The sequence below is a fragment of the Alexandromys fortis genome, unplaced genomic scaffold, assembly GCF_014885135.2.
Source record: "Alexandromys fortis isolate MF-2015 unplaced genomic scaffold, M_Fortis_MF-2015_v1.1 scaffold_69, whole genome shotgun sequence".
NCBI classification, from domain to species: Eukaryota; Metazoa; Chordata; class Mammalia; order Rodentia; family Cricetidae; genus Alexandromys; species Alexandromys fortis.
Window position 1 is genome coordinate 1272128 of NW_026067951.1, and position 24995 is coordinate 1297122.

General features: G+C 45.2%; 1 protein-coding gene across 3 annotated transcripts in view; it reads left to right on the forward strand.

Annotated features, from left to right (window-relative positions):
* Positions 1 to 24995, forward strand: part of Fam107b (family with sequence similarity 107 member B) — a 222596-nt gene that overhangs the window by 177118 nt on the left and 20483 nt on the right. The window contains exon 1 of one of the 3 annotated variants that reach the window (XM_050150557.1): positions 13199 to 13344. The exons of the other annotated variants lie outside the window; for them this stretch is intronic. Within the exon in view, the coding sequence (XP_050006514.1) occupies positions 13311 to 13344 (34 nt within the window). The 5' untranslated portion in view covers positions 13199 to 13310. Of the gene's footprint in view, positions 1 to 13198; positions 13345 to 24995 lie in introns of those variants that run through there. 3 annotated transcript variants of the gene reach the window in all.

The following is a 24995-nucleotide window of genomic DNA, read 5'->3' on the forward strand; positions in this document are numbered from 1 at the left end:
AGAGAGAGAGAGAGAGAGAGAGAGAGAGAGAGAGAGAGAGAGAGAGAGAGAGAGAGAGAGAGAGAGAGAGAGAGAGAGAGAGAGAGAGAGCATGAGTGCACGTGTCTGCAGAAGCCGGAACAGGGATCTGGATTTGTAGGTAGTATGAGCCTTCCCCCACATGTGGATGCTGGGAACTGAACTCTGGTCCTCTGGAAGAGCAGCAAGCGCGCTCAACTGATGAGCCATTTCTTTAACTCTAATATTTACAAATTATTTTTATAATAGAAATTTCCAAATGATGTTGCTCTTGTCTATGAAAGTAGTTTCTAGTTTTCTTGCCTCCTGCATGGCTTCCTGACAGGGAAATAAGTCCTGAGCGGCTGCTCTGATTGACTTTATAAACAGGACTAGAAAGTGAACAGTTTGGTAAGCTCCCATCTCTTCAGCAACTCAGGGATGAATCTCCCCACCCCCAGTAAAAACTTCAGAATCATCAAAGGAAACATGTATCCACGTTAGGGAAGGAGCTTGTTTATTCTAGAGTTTTCTTCGCTGTATTTTTAACATTGAGGAAATTACTGAAAAAGCTTTGGCAAAGTGAAGACAGATGAATAAAATCAGACTGAGTTGGTGGAATGCATGAACTCCTAAATGAGGGCAGGCATCCTGTGCGTGATACCTGACCAGACGTTTGCCCTCGGGGAGCTAGAGGTCAGTGTCTCGAAGGAAGCTGGGTGATACTTCAAATCCACAACGGCTTTCAACCTTAGAAATAAAGATTTTTAGCGTTTTGCTTTTTGAGCTGTTCCTCACTAGCATGGACATTTTATTAAGTGTTAGCATAGGTGTTGGCTTTAGGACTACCCCAGATGGGAAGAATTTTAACAAGGACCCACTCACTCTTAAGTGAGCGGACCTTAAAAACAACAACAACACCTGGTTTTAATTAAATGTACCTCCTTACCTGCTGTCCAGAGATGTTTCGGAGAAAAGTTTTTCTTCTTCCACTTCCTTCTGGAACATCTTGTGAGTGGGAAGCTGTGGATTACTAGTAAAGATTTCTGGCTTTTTGTTTCTTGTTAACCCGCATGGCCAGTGTGGCCGTGTGCTGTGATAAGCACAGATTATAATCTGAGTTTAAAGGGCTCTGCACCAAGGACTGAGCAGAAATCCTGGTGGAAGCCGCCACACTGTGTGAGCTGAATCAGGGCAAACACGAATATCACCAGCATGCATTTGGAAAGAAAATACTTTTTAAAAAGTTATTTAATTTTAAACCTTTTATCTTTTATTCGTGTGTATGTGTGAGTGTTTGTCACATGTGTGCTGGTGCCTGTGGAAGCCAGAGGAAGATGCCGTATCCCCCAGAGTTATGAGCTTCCCTCCACCCCTGCCTGATATGGGTTCTAGGAACAGAACCGAGGTCCCTGCAACATCAGCAAGTACTCTTAACCACTGAGCTGCCTTGCCAGCCTCTCATTGCTCAGGTGTGGGGGTCAGAGGACAACTTTCACTCCTATCTTCTCTGGGTTCTGGGGTTTAGCTCATGTCTTCAGGCTTGCTCTGCAGTGCTCCTGCCCAGCCAGTCTCATGTGTTACAACCTCATGTGTAGGGTTTGGTGACATCAGGTACATTCAGTGTCCATCACCAGAGCTTTTGCATCATCTGAAACCAAATCTCTACATTCATTAAGTAATTTTCTCCTCCACCTCTTCCCCCCCACCCTTGGATACCTCTGCTCTATGAATATGGCTACAAGAAGGACCTCACATGAGCAGAGTGGTACAGTATGTGTCTTTCTGTGACTGAGTTATTCCACTAAGCCTATTGTTCTCAAGCTTCATCCGGGTCATAGCATGGGTCAGACATTTTCTTTTTCCGGTTGAATAATAGTCCATTGTATGTAGATAGCACGTTTTATTTGACCATTTATCTGTTGCTGAATCTCATTTTCACAAGGTGTGTTATGAATGGATTTTAAGACGTTAAATGCAGCAGAAAATGTGTGATGTGTGACATAATCACTATTGTGTCACGAAGCATAGATGTGGGTCCTCTGCGTCAGGGTTTATGTTTTTTGGAGGGGAGCTGAGAAAGGATCTTGCTATGTAGCCGCAGCTGAACTATTGTGCCGAGTTTGGGTACCCTGCTCTTGCCTCCTATGCACTGGGATTACAGGTGTGTACCACCATGCATGGCTAGAGTCATGCTGTAAAATGCTTTCTCACCATCAAGGATTGACTATGAAAGTGTGCACCTGTGACCCCCCTCATGGCTGTTCACTTGGTGTCTGGGCTGCCACACAGCACACTTTGTTTGCTGAGTTTTCATGCCTCACCACTGAAAAGTTTCCTAGTAGACGAGGCCTAGTACAGGTAGAATAAATGCCTGGTGCAGACATTTTAGAAGCTCTGGAGCCCGCTTTGTTCTATGCAAGAGGCTGTGCCCTTTTACTGCTCCCTCTTGATTCTTGTGGATAATTCACTCGTAGGAGCGACGTATGACAAAGGCAGCAAAGTCTGTTTCCATGAAAGGCCAGCATGAAACTGCATTGCGGGTATAGAACGTCGTATTTCCTCTCCTGCAGAGCACAGCTGGGCACAGTGGCGTAGACTGTTCTCTGGGATAAAATGCATCTAGACTCAAACTTCCTGCTACTGGCTAGTTGTGATTATGCACAATTAGAATTCAGTTTCTCATCTTCATGAAGAACTTAAAGGACCATAGGTGACTGTTTTAAGGGTGGAGATATATAATGTAATATTATTAAAGTTTCACGTAATCTTATTTCCTTTGTTTCCTGTAAACTTACGAATACAGGTACCTGCTGCTTTTCCTGTGGGTTTTCTACATGATTTATTTGTGGCCTTGATATTAAATTTTTCTTTCTGTCTCTTGTGTTGGTCAATTTTGAATCACTGAATAATAACCTGTTAGTTTGATTTACTGCAAAAAGCAAGGTCTTTGTGGTCATCCCCAACTACTGTCCTGAAGTCTGAATGATTGTGATGACCTTTGATCTGTAAAAGCTCCGAGCAGAACTCAGCAAGTGCTTGTGTAGAGTGTCCCGAATGCCATTGTACCCAGCCACATTTCTACCAGTCTGTGGATTGTTCTTAGAAATGGGCAGATAAAAACAAGAGCAGCAAAAACTGTGGTTCATCTTTGAAATACTGAGAGATTTATATAAACAAATGGTTCATTCTTGCAGATTCAACCAGGAATACTTACATTAAGAAATAATTTTACCCAGTTACCCATTTGTTACATACTAGATAAATGATTTTTGGAGAAGAGTTGCATATTCAACTCTGTGTGTGTGTGTGTGTGTGTGTGTGTGTGTGTGTATTGTGTATATTACTAGAGTCTGTTCTCACTGAATTGGATTTTAAATTGTTTTCCACTTTATTATTTTTTATAATTTTGAAAGACTTATTTTGTATACATGGTGCTCTTTCTGCATGCACACTGCATTGTTATTTGTAATGAGCACGCTAGCACTGAGTCATGGTACCCATGCCTAGCAGGTCCTGGGACATATTTCACATTGGCATCTGTGCAGTGTTTCCTGTGTGGGAGAGGGCTTAAAGTACGAAAGAAGAGGCAGGAAGAACAGATAAACTCATGGGCGTAGTTGGTTTTCAAAATCCCACATGTCCACAATGATATACTCAGGAGGAATCTGAGAGAATCAGACACAAGCCAGGCAGCATTGTTTTCAAGATCCCTCATGAATCTCTCAACCTCACTGTGCCCTGGAGCAGCCAGCAGCAATCTTGGGCATGCCTGGTGGCTGTGCTCTAGTATTGGCTTGGTAGGAGATACAGTGTCTTTGCCTTTCACTAAAGTTAACTTCTGTGTAGGACTCTGCAGTTATAATTTTGCATTCTTTGCTTCGATGTAGACTTTATGTCCTCTAATATTCTACTAGTTTGTCAATAATTGTCTATCGTGTTTCAGAGAGAAGTGCCTGGTGCACACATAATAATTAGAACTGGTCCTGCTGCTCAAGTCTAGTCTGCCCCTTGTCTTGACTGGATTCCACAGGAAGTCCACAGATTTTTTTAAATTTTTTATTGATTTTATTGAGCTCTACATTTTTTTCTGCTCCCCTCCCTTTTTTTCCCCTCCCCTTCAACCCTCTCCTATGGTCCCCTTGCTCTCAATTTACTCAGGAGATGTTGTCTTTTTCTACATCCCATGTACATTAGATCCATGTATGTCTGGGTTCTCTGGGATTGTGAACTGTAGGCTGGTTTTCTTTGCTTTATGTCTAAAAGCCAAGGAAGTCCACAGTTTACAAGTGAGCTGTGGTTTTATAAGCACAGCCTGAGGTGCATTTCCGCTAGGCCCTGGAGTCTGGGACTCTAGGTGTGGAGCAACACTGCAAGGCAGATTAGACAGCCATCCGCAGTTGGGATGGTGCTTGTAAGTGGCTGGAAGTGTAGACTCGGCATGTGTGGGTGGTGAAGCGGTGTGAATGCTGGCCTGAGGGTGGCATCCATCCAGGGCTGCTGAGTAGGTCTGACTTCTTAGCAATAAGGTGCATTGTCACAGAGTGAGGGAGCTACTTGACCAGGGACAAATGTTCGCTTTTGTGAATAGATTTCAGTTACCTGGCACAGAGCATATTTACTTTCGAGTTGAGATGAGGTTTTCATGTACAACTGAATTTTCCTTGCAGTGTTAGGGAGGTGCATGCCTGTTGTTGGTCTGGGATGGCAGTAGCTGGTCCTGGTTTAAGACAGTTTGGTTTGCATCGTTTGTTCTGGTCTTGTGTCATATGAGGCCTCTAAGTTGCAGAGTTCCTGCCTTCTGAGTTCTACACTTGTCCCTTTGTGGTCGGATGGCTGATTTCCAGTAGCAGAGTGTTCCTGCGAGGTGGCCAGTCCTTGTTCTGAGTGTCTTTTCGTACCACTCTGTCTTGGCTTGTCCCATGTATGCTTCTCCTGTCCTGTGTTCGTGCTTTCTCTGCTCTCAGTCTGTGTCCACTCGTCTTCTGTGCCATCCTGTGGTCAGCCAACTCTTTTGCCGCCTTCTTGCTCTTTGCTTTTAGGCCAGCCTGCAGCCTAGAGGGGAATGCCATGCCCCTCGCACCTTGGGGCCTTTAGGTCTGGAAGCTGGTGATAGAGACCTTGCCCTTGTGATCTCTCCTCTTCTACTCCTGGCTCCCTTGACGCTCATCTCAGCATATGTATTGCTGGTCACAGTTTCACATTTTTTGCAGCACTTGGGTGCTGGGATGAGGTCTTCTGCTCTTGTCTCTGTTGACACTTACCCCATGATTACAGTGGCAGCATGAACTGGGGACCAGAAGCCCCAGTGTGCCTGGGAGTGGGGTGGATCCGGCATAGTGTGTGGATTAAGACTTGTGCAGGCTATGGGACTTTACTCAAATTGAGATGAGTGGGACCCTACCCAGAGTCACTGCTCTAAATCTTGTTAGTAGCAGCAGCTGCTTCTGATCTGAAGTTCCGAGATCTCACCAACAGGACGGAACCTTGTGTGCTTCACTTAGGATGGGTCATTCCAGGATCGTGGCTTTCCTTAGCGCCCTTTCCTCCTGCTCTCTGGGGGTGGGGGAATTGGAAGGAAGGTTGGCTCTGCTCTGCTGCATATTCCCGCTCCACGTTGACACCCTGGCCTGTCTTCCATCCTCGTCCCCACCACCTGTGTCTCTCCCTAGATGGCTGAGCCCTGCCAGAGAAAGTTGCTCAGTAACTGTGAGATCCTTTTCCCATCTCTGAGGGCCTCAGTGCAGCCTGAAATGAAACCTTTTCCTCGTTGGCCCACACTCTGCACAGTGCCTGGCAACCTCTCTATACGTCATAATTCTGGAGTTTCACTCTTCCCCCACCCCTGCCTTCCCTGTCTCATTCTCCCTAGTCAGACACACCACTTCCCCAACACACACACACACACACACACACACACACACACACACACACACGTCAGGCATGTGAAAGCCATGTTGATTTTTTATTGTCAGTTCTTCCTGCTGACCTTTAACATTTCTGCCTGGTCCTGCACCCCACCCTCCATTTGCATATTTTCTGTCTTAATGGAAGAAGAGGCCCTCTCACTTCCTATTTCCAGCCCCACTAGCCTAGTTTAGTGTTTAGTAACATGCTGATGTCTGTCTTACAAATGTTTCTCCCTTTTCCAATTTTAGATGATTATCAATTCTTTTTTAAAGTCAGAGCAAAGTTCAATGTTTTTGGTCATGTGTGTGTGTGTGTGTGTGTGGTGTGTTTTGAGGAATGCACATGCCCTGTAAGCCTTTATTCCCTTGTCAGTAGGTTGTTATAAGAAAAACATTCTATTTCCAATTGGAGCTGAAATACACTGTTTTCCCTCAAGTTTTTACTGAGCAGATGGAGGTGACCTTCCTATGGCTGTCCTGAGATTCGACCTTCCCCTTTTATTTTGGTATCAGGTGGGGGGACTTTCAGATGGAAGAACTGGTGTGCGTTGAGCTTCCGCACTCAGGGGCAGGGTTTGCGTTTTCCTCGCCTCTGTTCTAGCCCAGGTGGAATGCTTTCCTCTCCTAAGAGCTCGGGAGAGGATGTCTGTGCTGTGGCGGTGATGCTGTTCCTTCGTGACTAGGAAATGACCTGACAAGAGCTGGCAGCCGCTGTGGGCCAGTGTCTGCTCATTGGCTGCTAGCGTGCGTGTCACTTCACAGTTTCATGGATGGAAACTGGAGTGGTTTCAGAAATGCGCGGACACACTCTGCTTACGCCTGGGTTTAGAGAAGACACTGGCAGCTGTTGTGGCTGAGGCAGCGTTTAAAGGACGGCAGCTCCGGAGCTTTTGTCCTGTATGGGCAGGAGTCCAGATCTGATGGCAGCCGCTCTCCTGAAAATGGAGCAGCCGATCGTGTTTGCATTTCTCTGATTTACATTCTTTGTGCTGTAATTAGTGATTGCTAAGATGCTTGAAGACTCTACACAGCCTCCTCAGAGCAGGAGCACCTCGTGTTGCAGCTGAGAGCATCATCATGTGGACAGCTCCGTGACTGTGTTCAGCTGTGGCTTTCCTAACGTGACTGACTCCCAAAGTATGCCGGTTGCTCTACGGCCATTATGGAGGGCATGGCTCAGTTTGCCATGGAAAATCACACAGCATAATTGTATATTCTAATAATGTTTGCTATGAAAAGACCATTTGAACCTCTATTTAAAACAGCCATATATGCTTTACTTGACGATATCCTTAATTGTCATTATACTTGGAAGTAGGCTAGTTTACCATCTGTCCAGTTTTAGCACAGGTTGAATATTTTGGAGAATAGAAGATACACTTGAAGATTTCTCCTAAGATGAAGCCACTATTTCCTTTTGGGTCCTTCTTGGGTTTATAGCTGTCATTGTGAATTAGACTTGGCTGGAAAGGATTTTCAGACCTTGAGGATCAGGAAGAGGGTTATTCCTGTTTTACCAAAACCACAAACGGGAGGGGCCTTTACCCTTGCCCTCCTGTGATACGGATAGCGTGGAAGCCCCTCCTCCAGTCTAGTTCCTGGTCACTTTCCTACAGAATCACTTTCCTACCAAATCAGAGTGCCTGAAGATAGCTGTTTTATGCCTGTAACAGTTCCCATCATGCCTTAGCCTTCTGTAGGACCCACCCCTTCAGGTGTCCTTTACTGACCGCATCACGGGTGAGCCCTGTAAGATTCTGGACCCTGTATCAGTTGTTACTCTACTTACTCAGCTCTATTTCCTGTCGTAACGGAATGTGCCCTCATCCGTCATATTAGCTTTGCCCCTTTGTGCTCCTGGGTCCTCTGTAAACTGCCCTGCCAGGACTGACCACAGCCTGTTCACAGCTTGCCTGAGTAGTTCTTTTCCCAGTGCCCTAGACAGTTTGGATCTTACTTAGTGTTGTAGTCATGGCTGCTGAGATTTCACTTTGTTTTTTACAAAAGAACAAGCACTCTTAGTGTGGACTCTTATAATCCCTAAACCTGTGAAGGGCCTTTGTTCTGAATGGAGAAGAGTGTGTGTGTGTGTGTGTGAAAAACGAAAATGCTGAGGAGGCAAACATTAGGAATTGAGCTGTCTGGTCCCCCAGACAGAGGGTGTGGAGCATTTAGGGGCACTGAGAAAATTCTAGTGATTGAATGAAGCCGTGTTGTGTACTGCCCCTACACAGCTGTCGACTCAGTAATCTGGCGATTGTGGAAAACGCTAAATGCATAGCTGTACCTGTCTAAACCACGGACGGAACCTCAGATGTTAAGACACTGAACATTCTAGGAGACACTCTAGCACTGAGTTTTACTCCCCACCCCCTTTTTTTTTTGCTTTTACTTTAGAGACAAAATCTCATTCAATTACTCAGGCTATGCTCGGCTCACTGGGTAGCCCAGGCAAGCTGTGGCCTTGCTGTCCTCCAGGCTCAGCTCCCTGAGTAACTGGGATTAGAGGTCTGCGCCCTGGCCCAGTGAACCGAGGCTGTTGTCATTGTCGTGAGCCAGCCCCATTTGCAGGGTGATGCTGTGGTGTAGGCCGTGTTGTAGTCTTGTTGTCTTTTACTGTCCTTACTCCAGCTGGTTCGCCCGGAAAGAAGCAAAGTCGGCGTGGTCTGTAAGAAGTGCACAGCTTGTTACTTGTCAGTTGAACCTTTACTACTGAGATGTCTTTTTCTCTGACTGTCTTTTAATGAACAGATTTGGGCTCCCCTTTCTGTTTGGCTCTTGAGAATGAGTAACAATGTGAACTCTTCAGACCCATTCTGATTATACCTAGCGGGATGTATTAGTAACAATGTGAACTCTTCAGACCCATTCTGATTATACCTAGCGGGATGTATTAGTAAGGCACTGAGGCAGACTTGAAAGTTCAGTAGCCCAGCCTCGGTGGTCCACAGGGTAGGTTTAGAAGTGCCCCTGCTCAGCTGCCCACCAGGCCTGACCTTCACCTTCGCCACATTCCCTGTCTTCGCGGGAAGCACAGTCAGGATCCACTTTGGCAGTCTCAGAACCAGAGGAAGACAGGAAGATCAGGACCAGGAGCTTGTTGGCCAGCTGGGCTCTTTCATGATTTCCCCGGATACTTTTGGAAATTCCCATCCGACTTTCTTCATTTTCTGGCTTTTTAGTAATGCAGAGTATGCGTTATAAGCAAGCGGTCTTTTGTTGGTTCCAGGTTCTGGCATCTGTAGGAAAGCATTGTTTCCCTTTTATAGGTCAGGGTGACATTTAAGTTAGGCAACTTTCTCACTTCTCAGAGCTGGAGGTGTTGGAGTTTTGGAAGGGTTACTGTGTCTGTGTTTAGCTAGGGGAGGTGAGTAATTATGGGCTTTGCTGTGAATTCCATAGCACAGAGGTGCATAGCTCAGGGCTTTCAGGGGTGTGAGAGGACCTGCAGGCCAAGGAGGAAAAGCTTGGGAACTGCGAGTGGAGTTACTGGAACTCCGTGGTGGGGGCTAAAACATGAACTTTGCTCTTTTAGAATTCCAGGCTGCTTGACTTTAGGTAAGTTGCTAATCTCCTGAGCTCAGCTTACTCCTCCGTCAGTTAGAACACAAATTCATGCATAGAATTATTGGGGAGCTTAAAGGAGATGAAATACAAGTGATTCAAATAATGCCTGGAATGCTGTAAGCGTTCAAAAGTTCCCTGGTAATACAGTAGTATTTCAATGGGCTACTTGTGGACTGAGCAATCATTGCTAATGTAATCACTGTTTTACATGTTCCAAACAACTGATTCCAAACCTATTGTAAGCGAGGCTTTGCAGTAGTGAGCAGATCCAGCCACTGTGGGTGTTTAGTAGGAATAAACAGGTTAGAGTGGATGCTTCACAGGCCCGTGGAAGCTGTTTTGTACTACTGCCAGCCCATACAGGATGGATAAAAGTGCTCATAGACTACACGTTTTTCTGTAGCACATTTATTGAGCAACTTCATCACTTTAACAGGTGACAATTGAGGGCTGGGGAGATGGCTCACTAGGTGAAGCACTAGCTTCCCTAGAACCCATGTGAAAGGTGGACACTATAGTATGCATGCCCGTAATCTCGGGCTCCCACAAAGAGAGGGGAGATAGAAGTTCTTTGTCTAGTTAGTGAGATCCTGCCTCAAATAAGGTAAAAGACAGGCTAGGACCAGCACGTGAGTGTTTAAGTTGGAGGTGGCCTGTGTTCTCACATTACCAGGTAACAGCTGTCCAGATGTTAGTTACAACAGTCACAGGTTAGGAGGTTGGGAAAGAAGGTAGGGCAGAGATTGACAGGGAGGGATCTGTGGTAGATTGTAATGGGGAGGGTGAGGCTAAGCCCCGAAGGGAGAGACTTGGAATGGGGAGGCTCTGGGAGGTCACACTCCAGGTCAGGGGTGGTGTGTGTAAGTAGGAGTTGGCAGAATTCTCAAGTTGGCTAAATGGCTAAGGACAAGGTGAAGCCACGAAGTGTGAGGAGCAGGCTGGCTAGGTTGGACAGGGTGTGGTGGTTCCTGCTTTGGCTTTGGAATACTCATTGGGGCGAACTCTGTCAAACAATGGGAAGAAAGTAAATTCTTGGTACAGAGAAGTGTGTGTGGATGCTTCCTTTTGTTCTTTGCACAGAACTGTCAGTACTAGGGAGCAGCGCAGAGGTGAACTTGTTCTTACCCTGCAGGTCCACTGAAGACTGTACTGTGAAGCTTAGGTTTCAGTCAGGTGTGGAGGTACCGCACCACCCGTGGTATCCAGAGCAGAGCTCTCACTAGATCAGGCTGTGGCAGAGGAGGATAGGATAGTGAGACCTGAGCTGATTGTGGCAGCCTGGGTACTGACTAAGTAAGTATATTTCCATTTTCAACCCCAGAGTCCTGGCCAAGCCACAATCTACAAACTCATTAACCAGCACTCCTAGGTCTTTTGTGCATTACTCAGGCAACCTTATCAGCTGTAAATTTCTGTTATCAAACCGGCTCTTATCAAAGTGGTTGGCTCAAACAATAAGGACACTTTGTATACACTTAAGTTAAGCATTATTAAACTAAGTGTGGATGTGTGTGACAGAGCATTAAGAAAGGAATGAAGTATTTTATGTCACATAGAGATATCCTATGCCTTCTGTATGTGCCTGGTCCCTTCTGCTCTGTGAGAGCCCCAATGCTGGTATAGGGCTGCAGGCCAGGCATAGCTTCTCTGTGGATTGTTGTGGATCACAGGTATGTTTGTGCCTTAGATGGGAAGAGCCAGACATCTCTTGTTTCCCTTATCTAGAGAGAAGGAAAGTCTGTGACTCTGAAAGATGTCACACGTGGTCCAGCTGGATTGCACTTGCATACATGTGTGCACACTGTTTATTTTCGTGTGTGTGCACGCGTGCTCCTGCGCCTGTGTGCAGGGAAGGATAGGTCACTTTCTAAGGGCACTGGGACTGCTGTGTCTGACTTTTCCACCTCAGTGAGTTGAAGCTTTTTATCTTTGTAGTGAACATTTTAGGATGAAACAAAACTCATTTCTTCCTAATGGAATGGAAATAGAATTTATATTAAAAATATGAGGTGAAATAAAGCCAGATGGAAGTAAAATGTTAGTCTCACAAAAAGAAAGAATAAGGTGCTTAAATTTATATTAAAATGCTAGCCTCAGATACTCTGCTTATTTTATCATTAAACTTTGTCTGTAGGAGCGTGATTACAAGTTCACAGTGTGGTCAGTACTTAAAGTAACAGATACATTAGTAAATTTACTTTTGAAAGATTTTGTTGCTTAATCTGGTCTTGTTTTGTTTCGTAATAAGTTTTTTTAAGATAAAATCAAGCATTTCAAATCATTAAGTAGATTTATAATAACATTGTCTTGTTCTCTGAACATTTAGAAATTCAGACTGTCTTATTTAGGCTGTGAGTATGTTTTCCAAGTAAAGATTACTACTCTGGCTTACAGCCTTTCCTGTTTTGAGAAAGATGAGAGTTCTTAATTCTTGAGGTAGGATTTAAAAAAATTAGTTAATGACGTATGCAAAATATAAAGCAAGGAGCTTGATAGTGTGCTGATTTGATTTGTACAGGTCTGTGTGCTTTCTGTCTGTCTGTCTTGATTTTGTTTTTCATAAATGACTACCCACTGTAATAAGACATTTCTCTAGCCAAGGTTGAGAGCAACATTCATCTGTGGATATAAACACAAAAACTGCAAGGCAATCTGACAACATGACTGTTTAGCAAAACAAGGTCAATAGATTCTCTCCTTGGGCTGGGGACTTCCCTAGCTATGGGTTTTGACCATATTTACCGTACCAGGCATGAATTCCCTTCTGTGGTACAGGCCTCAAATCCAGTCAAGAGAGCGGCTCCTCTCCTCATAGAGCCTTGCCACAGCTGGCCATGGGCACCTTTTGCTTGCAGGGCTGATCTTGTAGCATGTAAGGCGCAGCACTGGTTAAGACCATTGGGGCCTTCTGCCCCAGCAGGACCAGCACTGTGAAAGCTAGCCCACAGGGACTATTGCCTGGTCAGTTCAAGATTGACCTTTCGGGGTCCTGCCACCAATGATGACATTTTAAAAGTCGAATGTTTATTAGAGTTCTCCGTAGGAAGGTTCGTCTCATCCATTTAGTCAAATCTAGTGTGTGCACTTAGCCTGCTTCCGTCTAATAGCTGGTCCAGTGTCCCTCTTCACCCACTTTCTTCGTAAAGGATTGGAGACTATTGCCCAACGGTGCAGACAGGAAAGAGAAAATGTAACCCTGTTTGGAAAACCCTGTCAGAACTTATTAGCTACCCTCCTGGTTTTTCCTCTTTCCAAAACTCAAGTTCATGCAGTCCCACACCACACTGAGATTGTTTACTGCCCTGGGCAGAATTCCTGGCATAGTTGAGGCCTTGCCCCTATTAATTTCTGCCAGATTCCCCAAGCCACAACTGGCCCAGTCTCTTCACACCAGCAAAACTCCCCTTCATCTCCTCCCTGCCCTCTTGCTGACTGTGCCAAGGGCATTGTCGTGTAAGTGTGCTTAAGGCCCTTGGTTGTCCCAGGGCACTCCTCTACCTGGGTGATGGCCCGACTTTATGGCTTTCTGCTGTCATTGTCTTGGCTTTGAATTCAGCCTGACAAATGTTAGCTAACCCACCTCCCATCCTTTAGTAAATAGACCAATGGTGAGGATTATATTACTAGCACCTGATGAAATAGGCCCTATTTCCCAAGGCCAGTGGAAGGAATTCACGGGGGAGGTATACTTGAGGGTGGGGCAGTGGGAGGGTGGAAGGGGAAAAAGTAGAGAAGAGGCCAACTGCTGACTCTGAACAGGCATAGCCGGCTTCCCTGGGTAGAGGCGACAAGCCTGTGTGTGTGCACGGTGACAACCCTGGGAAGGACAGGTCAGAGATGGCAGTCCGTGCATCGAGGCTGAGAGGTGAAGGTGAGGAATGCTCTGAGGGCAGTGGGGGTGAGTCCTGGGCGGGAGTGCGAGCTCTGCCTTTGTTCACTGCAGGGACTTGGGCTTGAGGGCTCTCTCTCAGGCCAGCTCAGCCTCAGCACTGCCAGAGCCTGGTCCGCAGGCGCTCTGCAGAGCAGTATTTGCCCATTGTTCAGCTGTCAGGTTGCTGATCCATGCGTGGTACGGCTGGGCTGACTTTGTCAGATCTGGAAACTACTTGACCTGGCTTTGGTGTGGGGTGTTAGGAGTAAACCCAGGCCTTGTGCATGGCGGACAAGAGCTCTGCCCCTGAGTGACACCCTGCCCACTTACTAAGCTCTTTCTTGTGCTGTTTGTCAGCAAGGGAAGCAGAGCAACATTTGCTTTCCCCCATACCATCTGTTTCTATGCACTTGTCCATGTTCCAGGGACACGTGGCCTGATGTTTGCTTTCTGATACCTGATCCTGGGGAACTTCTTTGCTCCTTGTTGACTCTGTCTTAATGGAATTTAGTGGGTTTTTTTTCTTTTCTTTCTTCCTTTCTTTCTTTCTTTCTTTCTTTCTTTTTTTCTTTCTTCCTTTTTTTCTTTCTTCTTTCTTTTTTTGACATTATATAAATGGACTGGAAATGTTGCTCAAGTAGAGCTTTTGTCTAGTGTACTCAATACCTTGGGTTTTATTTTCAGCATGCGCACACACACGAGTTATAATATACTATTATTGTTTTGGCATTAAACAGATATCAGTACTGGGCACAGTGGCCCTCACCTGTTACCCTAACACTGGGGAAGCCCAGGGCAGCCTGGACTACAGAGTGGGTTGGAGGGGCCTGTCTAGGCTCCACGAGATCTGTCTTAGAACAACAGAAATGCAGCAGAGTCATTCGGCAGCTCTTGGTACAGTTGATGCCACATGGAAACTTCCAGTGCAGCTCTGTTTGCTGAGCGTCAGCTCTTCGGAACAGCAAATGCTGGTCAGTGTTTCTGGTCTAGCTGCCCTTGGCTCCATTGTGTAACTTTTAAACCATCCCTTCTCCGCCTGAGTAACCACAGATCCTTTATCTGTGTGCACATAAGGGAGGGAGTAAGAAAGATTATCTCAGGAGTTATTTTGTTCATAGTGATGTAAACCCCCTCCTGCCGTGATGACAGTAGACCCATTGGTTGAGAAAGTTTTGTTTTGGTTCTGTTTATTGTCTTTCAAAAGCAGTGTCTGAAGTTTATTTACAAATAAAAGAACAGACACAATAAATCAAATGTTCAAAATTACTTTTAGGAGTTTTTCAAATACAGGGTGACTCAACTAATAATGCAATTTTTTTTTAAAAAAAGTATTTATTTACTTGTGTGCATGAGTGTGTGTGTATGTGTGTGTGTGTGATGTGTCTGTGTGCTGAAGCCACATCTTAAATTCTGGATCCTCCTGCTTCCACTTCCTGAGTGCTGGGACTGCAGGCCATGGCACCTGGGTCTGTCCTCCATGGTTAGCTAAATGAAGTGGGACAGGTCTTCCAAGCTTCAGGTGGGTCCACTAGCAGGCCCTGGGCTCAGCTTAGTCGTCCCCGGGGCTGTAGGAAAGGTAAGGTGGCGGACACTCGGAATACACATCTAGTATTGGAAGTGTGAGAAAGGGGCCTGGGGCTTTGACTTCATCTAATTGTGGTGTCTGCCTGTGTCACTGGATAACGTGGTTTGTACCAGAGAACCTTTGAAAGCCACTAACCTGTGACTTTCAGATTTTTCAAAAGAATTTAATATTTGTGATAGTATGTCCTTATTGTATGTTTTCCCAAGGTCTTTAGCATGAGTCCAGTTATGTTCGGGAAGTGCTAATTACTATGTCTACTATGTCTTTCTTAGCTCTTTCCTATTGCTGAATGAGCTCAGAGTGACTTTTCTTTTTTTTTTTTTTTTTAAGAATATAAGAATTTTGGTGGTTACACTGGGATCTTTCAAAGTACCGTGAGCTACATTCAGCTGAACCCTTTGTCACATTAAGCAGGACACGTGGAGGATATGACCACTGAAACTGTAATTTTCAAATTAAACTATATTTTCTTTCAAGGTTGTCATTTTCCTTTTCTTTCTACTAAATATAATACTTCCAATCCTCCTGACAGAACCAAGCTGTGTGTCCAAAGGCAGGTATCCCAGAAGGTTCGTGTGTGTGTGTGTGTGTGTGTGTGTGTGTGTGTGTGTGTTGAGGGGCACTCTTAATGCTGTAGGGTTAAAGAAGAGAAACTAATGTTGTATCTGCTAAGAAGGCCCTGGAGGCTGGGGTCTTCGGGAGGCTGTGATGAAGCAGTCAGGAGGTGGTAGCTACTATTGGAACTGATAACTGACAACCTCTGAGGGTTCAATTGCAAAGTGAAATAGATTTTTAGAAAATACTTGTGACAATATATGCTTATCGACCTCAACAGTTTTGGAATGGCAATAGGTCCCCCTCCTCCAGAACTAATATTATACTTTGTAAATAATAATAAGGTTGTTACTTTAATACTGAACGTTCATAGATGAAATTAGGAAAATTAAGTTCCCTCCTCCCCCCCTTCCTCCTCCTTTCCATCCTTCTCTTTTTCTTTTGAGTTTTGCTGTAGCCCAGGCTGACCTTCAGTTTATAATTCTCCTGCCTCAGCCACCAGAGTCCTGGGATAATTGGAATGCTCCACAGTGCCTAGTTCCCCTCCCCTCTCCCCTCCCCTTCATTTGTGGTGCTGAGGATGCAGCTAGGCACTTGCTCTACCACTTGGTCCACCCGCTTGCTGAGCTACATCCCGTTCTTAACATGTCCCATGCGCTCTTGTGTTTATTATTTTTTCACTATAAGCTGAATCTTAATATTGTTTTCTCAAACATTTGGAATCTTACTCAGTATGATATTTATAAGATTGTAAACCAGAGTGGAGAATTTCTTTCCGGAGTTTGTTCTTTGACTTGCCTTTTAAAAAAAAAAAAAACTTGAAATAACTCTCTCTTTCTCTCTCTCTCTTTTTTTTTTTTTTTTGACATTTTTCTACATTTTGCTTTTAGCACTTGATCCCTTTAAGAAGGTAGAATCACATTTTAAGCTTTTCAGATTACCCCCCCCCCAACACACAAGGGAAGTAGCTCGTTGTCCTGATGCATATGCCCTTTGTTAAACAATTATTTTCCAATTGTTTGTCCGGAAGCAATTCATGAGTTGGTTGATAGCTAGCTGTAGTAAAGGACACGCTTGCTTTGCGATTGCACTGACAGGTCATTTGTCTGTGTCCTCTTTATTTACTGTAAGTCACCAGTAGTCCCTGTGTGTGTGGATTTAAAAACAGGTTCCGTTACAAGTAAGCTCTGCCTCTTGCGACCAGAACTGCAAGAAGTCAGCGCTGAGGGGAAGTTTCTGGATACTGAGTTATTGGGTAATGAATTCTGTGGCAACAAAAGAGGTGGAAACATGTGCAACTTGGGCTGTGCCAGAAGGTCGGTGGATTTTCCATTTCACAAGGAGGGCATGAGGCACAGCATCAGAGGGAATGCTAGACTTGGTTCCACTCTTTCCTGGTCATTGTAGCTGTGGAAAGGATTTGTTTACGGATGGCACGTTTGGACTGAGTGGAGCTGGCGTTTGGCTGCAGGATTGTTAGTCATAGATGGATTGCCGGGGTGAGTGGGCGAATGAGATGTGTTTCTGGGGCCAGAGCCCTCAGGCCCCATGATCAGTGTGGGCCGCAGTCTGGGTGGAGGAGGGGAAGTGTCTCCATCACTGTTTCACTGCTGTGAAGAAACACCATGATCAAGGCAACTCTTATAGAAGAAAGCGTTTAATTGTGGGCTTGCTTACAGTTTCAGAAGTTAGCCGGTTATCCTCCTGTGAGGAGCATGCCAGCACACAGGCAGACATGGTGCTGGAGATCTGTAGGCAGAGAGAGAGAAAAGAGGAGAGAAGCATGGGGCCAAAACCCACCCCCAGTGACATATTTCCTCCAACAAGGCCACACCTACTCCAACAAAACCACACATCTTAATGCTTCCAATTCTTTCAAATAGTGCAACTACTGGTCACTAAGTAGTCAAATATATGATCCTGTGGGGCCATTGTTACTGGAACCACCCACAGCAAGCTATCGAGAAACACAAGGCTGTGACGGGAGGAGGTAAGAGTGCATGAGCCGTTAGAGTACCATTTGTGGGGATATATGTTTGTTTGGGTGTGGACATGCCGTGGCATCTGTATAGAGGTTGGAGGACAGCATTGGGTGTTGGCCCTTACTTTTATGTGTGGTAAGCTGGGTTATGAACTTCTAGAGATTTTCCTCTTCCTGCCTCCGGATCATCCCATCTTGTCACAGAAGCACGAAGGGATTGCAGCCAGAACTATGGTTGTGTCTGGCTTTTCTGTGGTTTCTGGGGATCTGGACTTGGGTCGTTAGGCTTGCACTTTTACCCACTGAGCCATCTCCCCATCTGAATTTTGAAATTTTGTTTGTTTTTCAGTTTTGGGGATGGAACTCAGGTTCTTAAGTATTCTAGGCAAGATTCTACAACTGAGCCACGAACCCCAGCTCTGGAGTGTTTTCTAGAACAGTGAGCATTCTTCTGAATCCCCTAAGGGTAAAGGTCATTATGCCCTGCAGACATCATGGCACCTGAGGTCTGACCATTTAAATGTGGCCAGCTTGTGCTCCTTGTTTGCCAGGAAGGTGGCTGCCATTTTCCTCATTCTGATTCAGAAAGTTCCCGTGTTAACCTGTGGACAGACAGCCATGGCCTGAGTGGAGTGGACCCTCTAAGCAAGAACCGGCATCAGGACTAGGGTGTGTGTGTAGCTCGTGGCAGAGGCTCTGATCTCTCTTTTTAAAAGAACAGTTTTTAACGTGTCTGTGTGAGTATCTGCATGAGAGAGCAAGTGTCCAAGAGGCCAGAGGACTCTGCTCCCCTTTGGGCTGGTGTTATTGGCGGTTGTGAGTTACCTGCCTGGGTGGTAGGCACTGAACCCAGGTTTTCTGCAAGAAGAGTACATGGGTGTGAGCCATCCCTAGAGCTCCTCGTTGCTCACAAGGACACTCGTCCTCCATAGGATTCCTGGCTTCCTTTAAAGCAGCGGCACTGTGACCTTTGAATCCAGCTCCTCATGGTGTGGTGACCTCCACCAACCATAGAATTAGTTTCATTGCTACTTCATAGCTGTAATTTTGCAAGTTATGAATCATAAGATAGACACCCCCCAAAGGGGTCGTGACCCACAGGTTGAGAACCTCTGCTTTAAATCTATTTACCTTCCAAAGAACTCAGTTCCAGATATTCTCATTTCAAGGGCATATTTTAGATAGCTATTTTGAATTTGGGAGGAACACAACCCACAACTTTGTATGTGGGTGAGGCTAGGCTAATCCTCTGTCTGACAGCAATTGCTGTCCCCTTTTTACAGCTGGTATGCAGTTCACATTGCCCCTGGCTTCCTTTGTAGCTAGTCCGGTCACATAATACTATTCTGGACATTTCTGTGAGTGCCCTCCCTGCAGGTGAAGAGCCAGTGTAGGGTTTTCCTTGTCCCCTTCCCTCCCTCCTGTGTCTACGGGGCCAGTGGAAGCAGGGCTGGACCCTGAGGAGAGAATCCATGACACCTGTGAACTCTGTAGCAACCTTGACTTAAGGTCAGCATTTTAGTGCGGGCTTCATATTCTTGTAGCTGTGTTCCTGGCACCCCAGAGCATCTCATTGGTACAATCTACAAGCAAAGTCTTCCTTTTCCTGGAGCTGACAGGAGCCATCATCTTAAAATCTTGTCTCTAAGCCTCCCTGTATTTCCCATCTCTAGGGCTTGTGTGTATTGTCTCACATCAGATTTCTTCTGCATGTTTGTCTGAGCTGCTGGACACTGGGACCATGTCTCGCTCACCTCCGGGTCTTTACATCCTACCTCTCGGCTCATACTCAGGAGGGGAACACAGGATGATTAAGTGCTTTGGTGAACTCGCTAGTCCTTGCCTCACTGCTACCTGTGCTTTTGTCTTCCTGCCCTGCTTTTGGTGTCTTCCATTGACAGAGAGGCAATTTGTTATTCACAGAAAAGCCCATGAGGTAGCCTGAAGAGAGGTAAGTGGGAAAACACTTTAATGAGCTGTGTAAATAGCTGTTCCCAAGGGTTTATTTAGAGTCAGGCATCCTCCAACAAGGCAGACAAAGACCTGCCCCAGTCTCCATATTAATTTCTCATTGTGGTAACAGATAGCAGGTATATTCACTGTTCATTCCCGGAACTATGACACATTCTAAGACATCCAGAAAAACACATAATTACCGCTGTTGTCTCTGGCATGCAAGTTTATTCTTAATAATTATGAGAAATGAACCTTTGAGTGTTGATGAGTTTTAAAGTAGAATGCATCCCTTCTGTGGGGTACACACTGTGGTTGAAAGTGCACACTTTTTGAGATGTAAAGTTGGAACGTAGTAGAATAAATAGCTGTCATTTTACCAGGAAGGACACAGATGGCAAGAGGTGACAAGCTTGGGATTAGGTTCCAGACTTTTCATTTAAGGCTCTTTCGGCTCTACTGTTTTACTAGTAGTGTACTGAGCTGAAGGCTGGAAGGAACACCATTGGCCAAATCCCCCAGAGTACATGCGAACTCTGGAGTGGTTTCACCGAGCTTTCTTTGGCAGGGCCAGCCTGGCCAGAAGATCCTGGGCTGTCTAGGAAGGGCAGGGCTGTCCTTCTGCTGTGATGGGTGATCTGAAGGAGCCACTGGGACCTGGGCTCCCCCTGGGCTGGGTATGATGGACAGGGGCATCTTCATGATGTTTGTGTAGGAAGCAGAGACCGAAGTTCCTCAGCAGCCACACCCGTCGGGGAGGAGCGGAAGTGTGACTGGTGGCCTGTTTCACACGTTCCTCATGTTCTGATGATGTGCTGGGGTCCAGTGTCATTGAGGCTGCTGCTTTCTCCTCTGGGTGTCAGTAGGGCTAATTTTCACCTTTTCCTTACTTTCAAAAGTGTATTTATGTACATTTTGTCCTGAGGGCTGATGCTTTGGGAAAGCAGCCTTAAAGCAGAGGTGGAGTTCTCAAGTGATGGAGCCTGAGAGATCATTGTTTCTGAACGCTGTGGTTACTTGACTTCAAGGGAAAAGGTGGAGGATTGCCCTACTGCCTCTGGACAGTCTTTGGCAGGCTCTTAGACGCATGCAAAATTGTGATGCTGTTATTAAAGTATACCTCTAATTTAAATAGATTTTCAAACATTACATATAGTTATTATTGATCATGATAATGGTGGTATTAGTTATGGTGCCAGAATAACTCCACATCAGGAGAAAATAGATTTGGAAACCTTGAGAGAGCAAGTGGAAGTGAGTGAGGGAGTAAAATAAGGTGAAGTAGGAACCAAAGGCTGGCCTTTCACTTCTGCAGAGGTTCAACCACTAGGTCTTTTGAAGATCGATCCTCTTCTTTGAATCCCTTTGGTCTGCCCAGTCATGAATTCTCTGCATTTTTTTGACAGCAAGTCCAGTGAAGTTTCTTCTGGTCTGTCTGTGCAGCTTCCTTCCTCTCAGGAATGACCAATCTGCCCTCTTCCGAGTCTGTTCCTTTTGAGTTTCCTGAACTGTACCACAAGGCCAGGGAAAGTCTCTCTAATTAGGGGTTTGAAGCATCGGGATGAATTGTGGTTCCCTTCCCCTCCCAGCTTGACTTCTGTGAATAGAGAGTGGCATGCTATATATATTTAAGCATTGCATTAGTGTTCAGATTAAAGAATAATGCAGAAGCCAGAATAACAAAGTAAATTGGTTAAAACTTACATAACTTTAGATGTGGTAGACCCTGAGGCTTGTGGACAGTGATTGTAAGCTGGTCCTAGCATGTAGCAGATTTCAGTTGCTGATGATGTGGGCTTGGATTTAATAATATGCATTTAATCTGAACCTCTCTATGTGGTCCTCAAAGGTGCTGCTCAGGATACTCATCAGGGCATGCATCAATGGGGATGCCAGCGTTAGTGGACATTAATAACTTCATAACTAAGTGCTAAGCACTGGGAAGAAGGAAATGAAGTGATATCTGAGATGCCTCATGTTCCTTATCTAGGGCAAAGAGCACAGATCAGAATTCCAAAGTATTAGTGCAGTGAGCTGTGTGACACTCTTACAAGCTGCATTGGGCCTCAGTTTCCCCATCTGTGCAAGGATTACGTTTACTATCCCTCAAAGTTTGTGAGGCACTTAGCACATGATGAAAATGCAAATTGTTTGGCACATCCCCAGAGATTCTGATTCTGATTGTGTTGGACAGTATCCTGCGGTCCTGATGCTGCTGGCTCTGGGGTTTGAGACAACGAAGATCTTTGTACTGAACTTCCATGCACACAAATGCACTCAAACAAAGGGTGTGTTAGTTTTGTGTTTTTCTCCCACTTAATGAATCATATATATTTCCCTTTCATTATTCCAATGATACTAATTTTATTTTATATTATTTTCCATTGTTAGATATTTAAATATCATTTTCTACTTTTTTCACTATCATAGATCATGCTAGAAATAATATTCTTGTTTATTTTTAAGGTTTTATTTTTATGTATGTGTGTGTGTGTATACATGTGAGTGCAGGTACCCATGGAGGCCAGAAGAGGGTGTCAGATCCTGTGGAGGTGGAGTTAAAGGCAGTTATGAGCCATCATGTGGGTGTTTTCATTTCCTCCTCCTTAATGGTTTAGCACTCACTTAAGACATGGTGCTGGGAAATGAATTCAGGTCCTCTGCAAGAGCAGTGTGTACTCTTTAACTCCCAAGCCATCTCTCCAGCCTGCTGATATTTTTGTCAACACATCTATTTTCTCTAGATAAATTTCTGGAACTGGGCTTACCAACTTTAATAGTATTAAGGCCTTTTGCTACATGCTGCCAACAGTTCTTCAGAAAGGAAGTTATAAAATATATCTTCTCAAAAATAGCTTATGAGAGTAAACACTATAAATACAGGGGAATGAGGTGGAAAACTGCCTTTTTAATTTTTATTATTATTTTTTTCATGTGTCTGGGATTAGGTGGAGAGTGCTGTGAGCTTTGGAGGAGCAAGGGAGGAAGACTGCTGAGCAGTGAGAAAGCTTGAATGAAAGTCATGATGCTATAACGCATACGTTTTAGGTGACTTTACGCAACAATGATAAACGCTGACCAGCTTTCCTTAGCATACATGGGAATGTGCCACTGCTTCATATTCCAGGGTCTCTGCTTCATTTTAATGGAGAGCATGTGTGTGAGTATATGTCTGTATGCATGTCGGTGTACATGAGTGCAGTGCCCACAGAGGCCAGAAGAGGGCATCCGGTGCCCCTGGAGCTTGAGCTACAGGTGGATGTTGGGACTGGAGCTTGTGTCCTCAGGAAGAGCAGTGCTGTTGTAAAGTGCTGAATTCTCTCTAGCCCCAAGTGTGCCTGCTTTTAAAACCATTGCTAGTCTCAGATCTAGGAGGCCCTGGATTTGGAGTTTGGATTCAATAAAGTGTGGTCTGCTCTTTGTTTCCTGTGGCCCTCTCTAGCCTTGGCCACAGCATTTTACTCTTCTAGACAATGGGGGGAGGGCAGGTAGGTAAGGGAAGCTGAAACCTGGTCAGAAGGCCTGCTTGGGGCAGGTCTGTAGTAGACAGTTTCTAGGGAGCAAGCCGAGTAGAGTGGAGGCCCACTTGGGGACCATCCTCCTTTTAGTGGTGGCAATTCTGAAGCCCTTGGTCAAACTGGTAGAGGTCAGTGGATGAGCTGTTCAGTTCTCAAAGGACCTCAGGGTCAGCTGGCTCAGTCTTACCTTTGCATAGTTAAGGAAACTGGGCTTATTCATTTGTTTGGTTTTCAATAATGGGGATCAGACCCGAGGCCTCATGCATGACAGACAAGGGCCTTACCACTGAGTTTCAGCCCCAGCAAACTGGTTATTTTCAGTTGCACTTCACCATGTAAACAAGGGAGGTTTCTGTTACTCGTTTTTAGAATATATTTATTATTATGTGTGGAGGGTGCGGTTGTCTGTGCCCGTGTGTATGTATGCACATGGCATGGAGCTCTTGGGGGGGGGGCGTTGGACAACTGTGGAGGTCAGGTGACAGCCTTCAGGAGTCAGTTCTCTCCTTCCGTTGTGGGCTCTTGGGTCAGGCTTCCTTGGCAAGTGCATCTACCTGCAGAGCCATCTTGTCCTGTCCTCTTCTTCCTCCTTTATGTCCTCATCCCTTCTCTTTTTAATTTGTACAATTGAAGAACCTACCTTGGAGTGGAGTTAGGTGTTACAGATTTTCTTTTTTGGGAAAGTACTGAGCTCTTACCCTGAGGTGGCAGGACTGTAGTGGGGCACAGCTGGACAGCTGCACAGCTGAGAACCAGCATGGCTGGTCACCTCCTTCAGCCTGCGGTTATAGGCTAGTCTCAGGTCCAACTGCCATGCTCCTGCTCAAGGTGCCTGGCTCCTGGGCCTCTCCCAGAGAAGCCTGACTCAGAGGTGGTCCTTCCTCCAGTGTGGTTCACTAAGGCCTCTGCTTAGCCTTGGACAAAGAGTGGATCTCTTCTAATTATGCTTTAGAACTTACTTGCCAGTTTCCTTATTGCAGTTCAAAATTGAAAAACATTGTTTTCTTTTCCTTGTAGTAATGGAATGAGAGTCAGTGCGAGCAGCTGCCCTGAGTACAAACTGTACCTTCTACCGCTGGGTGACACTGTTAGACCAGTGGAACCAAGGGCTCTTGAACTTCACACTTCTTCAAACTACTTTATACAGGACTAAAGGAAATTCTTGAATCTAAAGTATGCGCTGGTCATTTCTCAGCTATTATGTGATAGTATAATTTATCAGTCTGAAGCAATTTCAAGGCCAGTGAATATAGGGTAATCAATTATTAAAAGATCATTAATTAGATTTTCAGTTGCTTGAAGGCTTGTTTAGATTAATGTGCTGCATATTAATGAACTACTAATTATTTCAGGGGAACATTTATACAGATACTTATTTTGTACCTGACACAATTTTCTGCTGATTTACTTCACCAACCCAGTGCTGTGTATGGACTTTTAGTGAGGATTTTATTGAGCTGTCTTAAGAGGAAGCATAAGCTGTTGCTTGGAAAAATGAACATGGTTTCTCTGTTCAGATCTGTAGCAAATATAGCTTGTTTAGAACTTGTGCCAAGTTCCTGAGATAAATTAGAGGAGGAACTTGCTCAGTGTGTGCCGATCAGCTTTCCCTGGTTCTCAGCTTCTTTTGTAAACCCAAGGCCCATTTTCTAGGCTTGGCATGACCAGTATCTGGTCACATTCAGTTGAACAATGTGTGACTGATATTTCTGAGGACAAGGAATGTGGACGAGTCAGTTCAGAATGAACTTTAGGATCCTAAAGGAAGTATTTACAATGTCCCATGGGGACAAAGAAGTGACACTGGAAGAATCCCTAAAAATGGAACTGAGTGAGGTCAGTGCCTCCATTGCATGTTCAGACTCCTCAGTGGGCGCCTCATTCATAGTACTTCGCTGAAGAGGCATTTGGTGTGCCATGCTGCATGGGACCATGGAAAGTGATGTGGAGTAAGAACAGAGGCGGAGCAGGTCTCGCCGCCAGCGGCATTGTGTTGAAAGTGGGAGGGCTGAGGATGGAAGTGAATCAGAGGTCTCTTTCTGCTTTGGTATTAGAATCT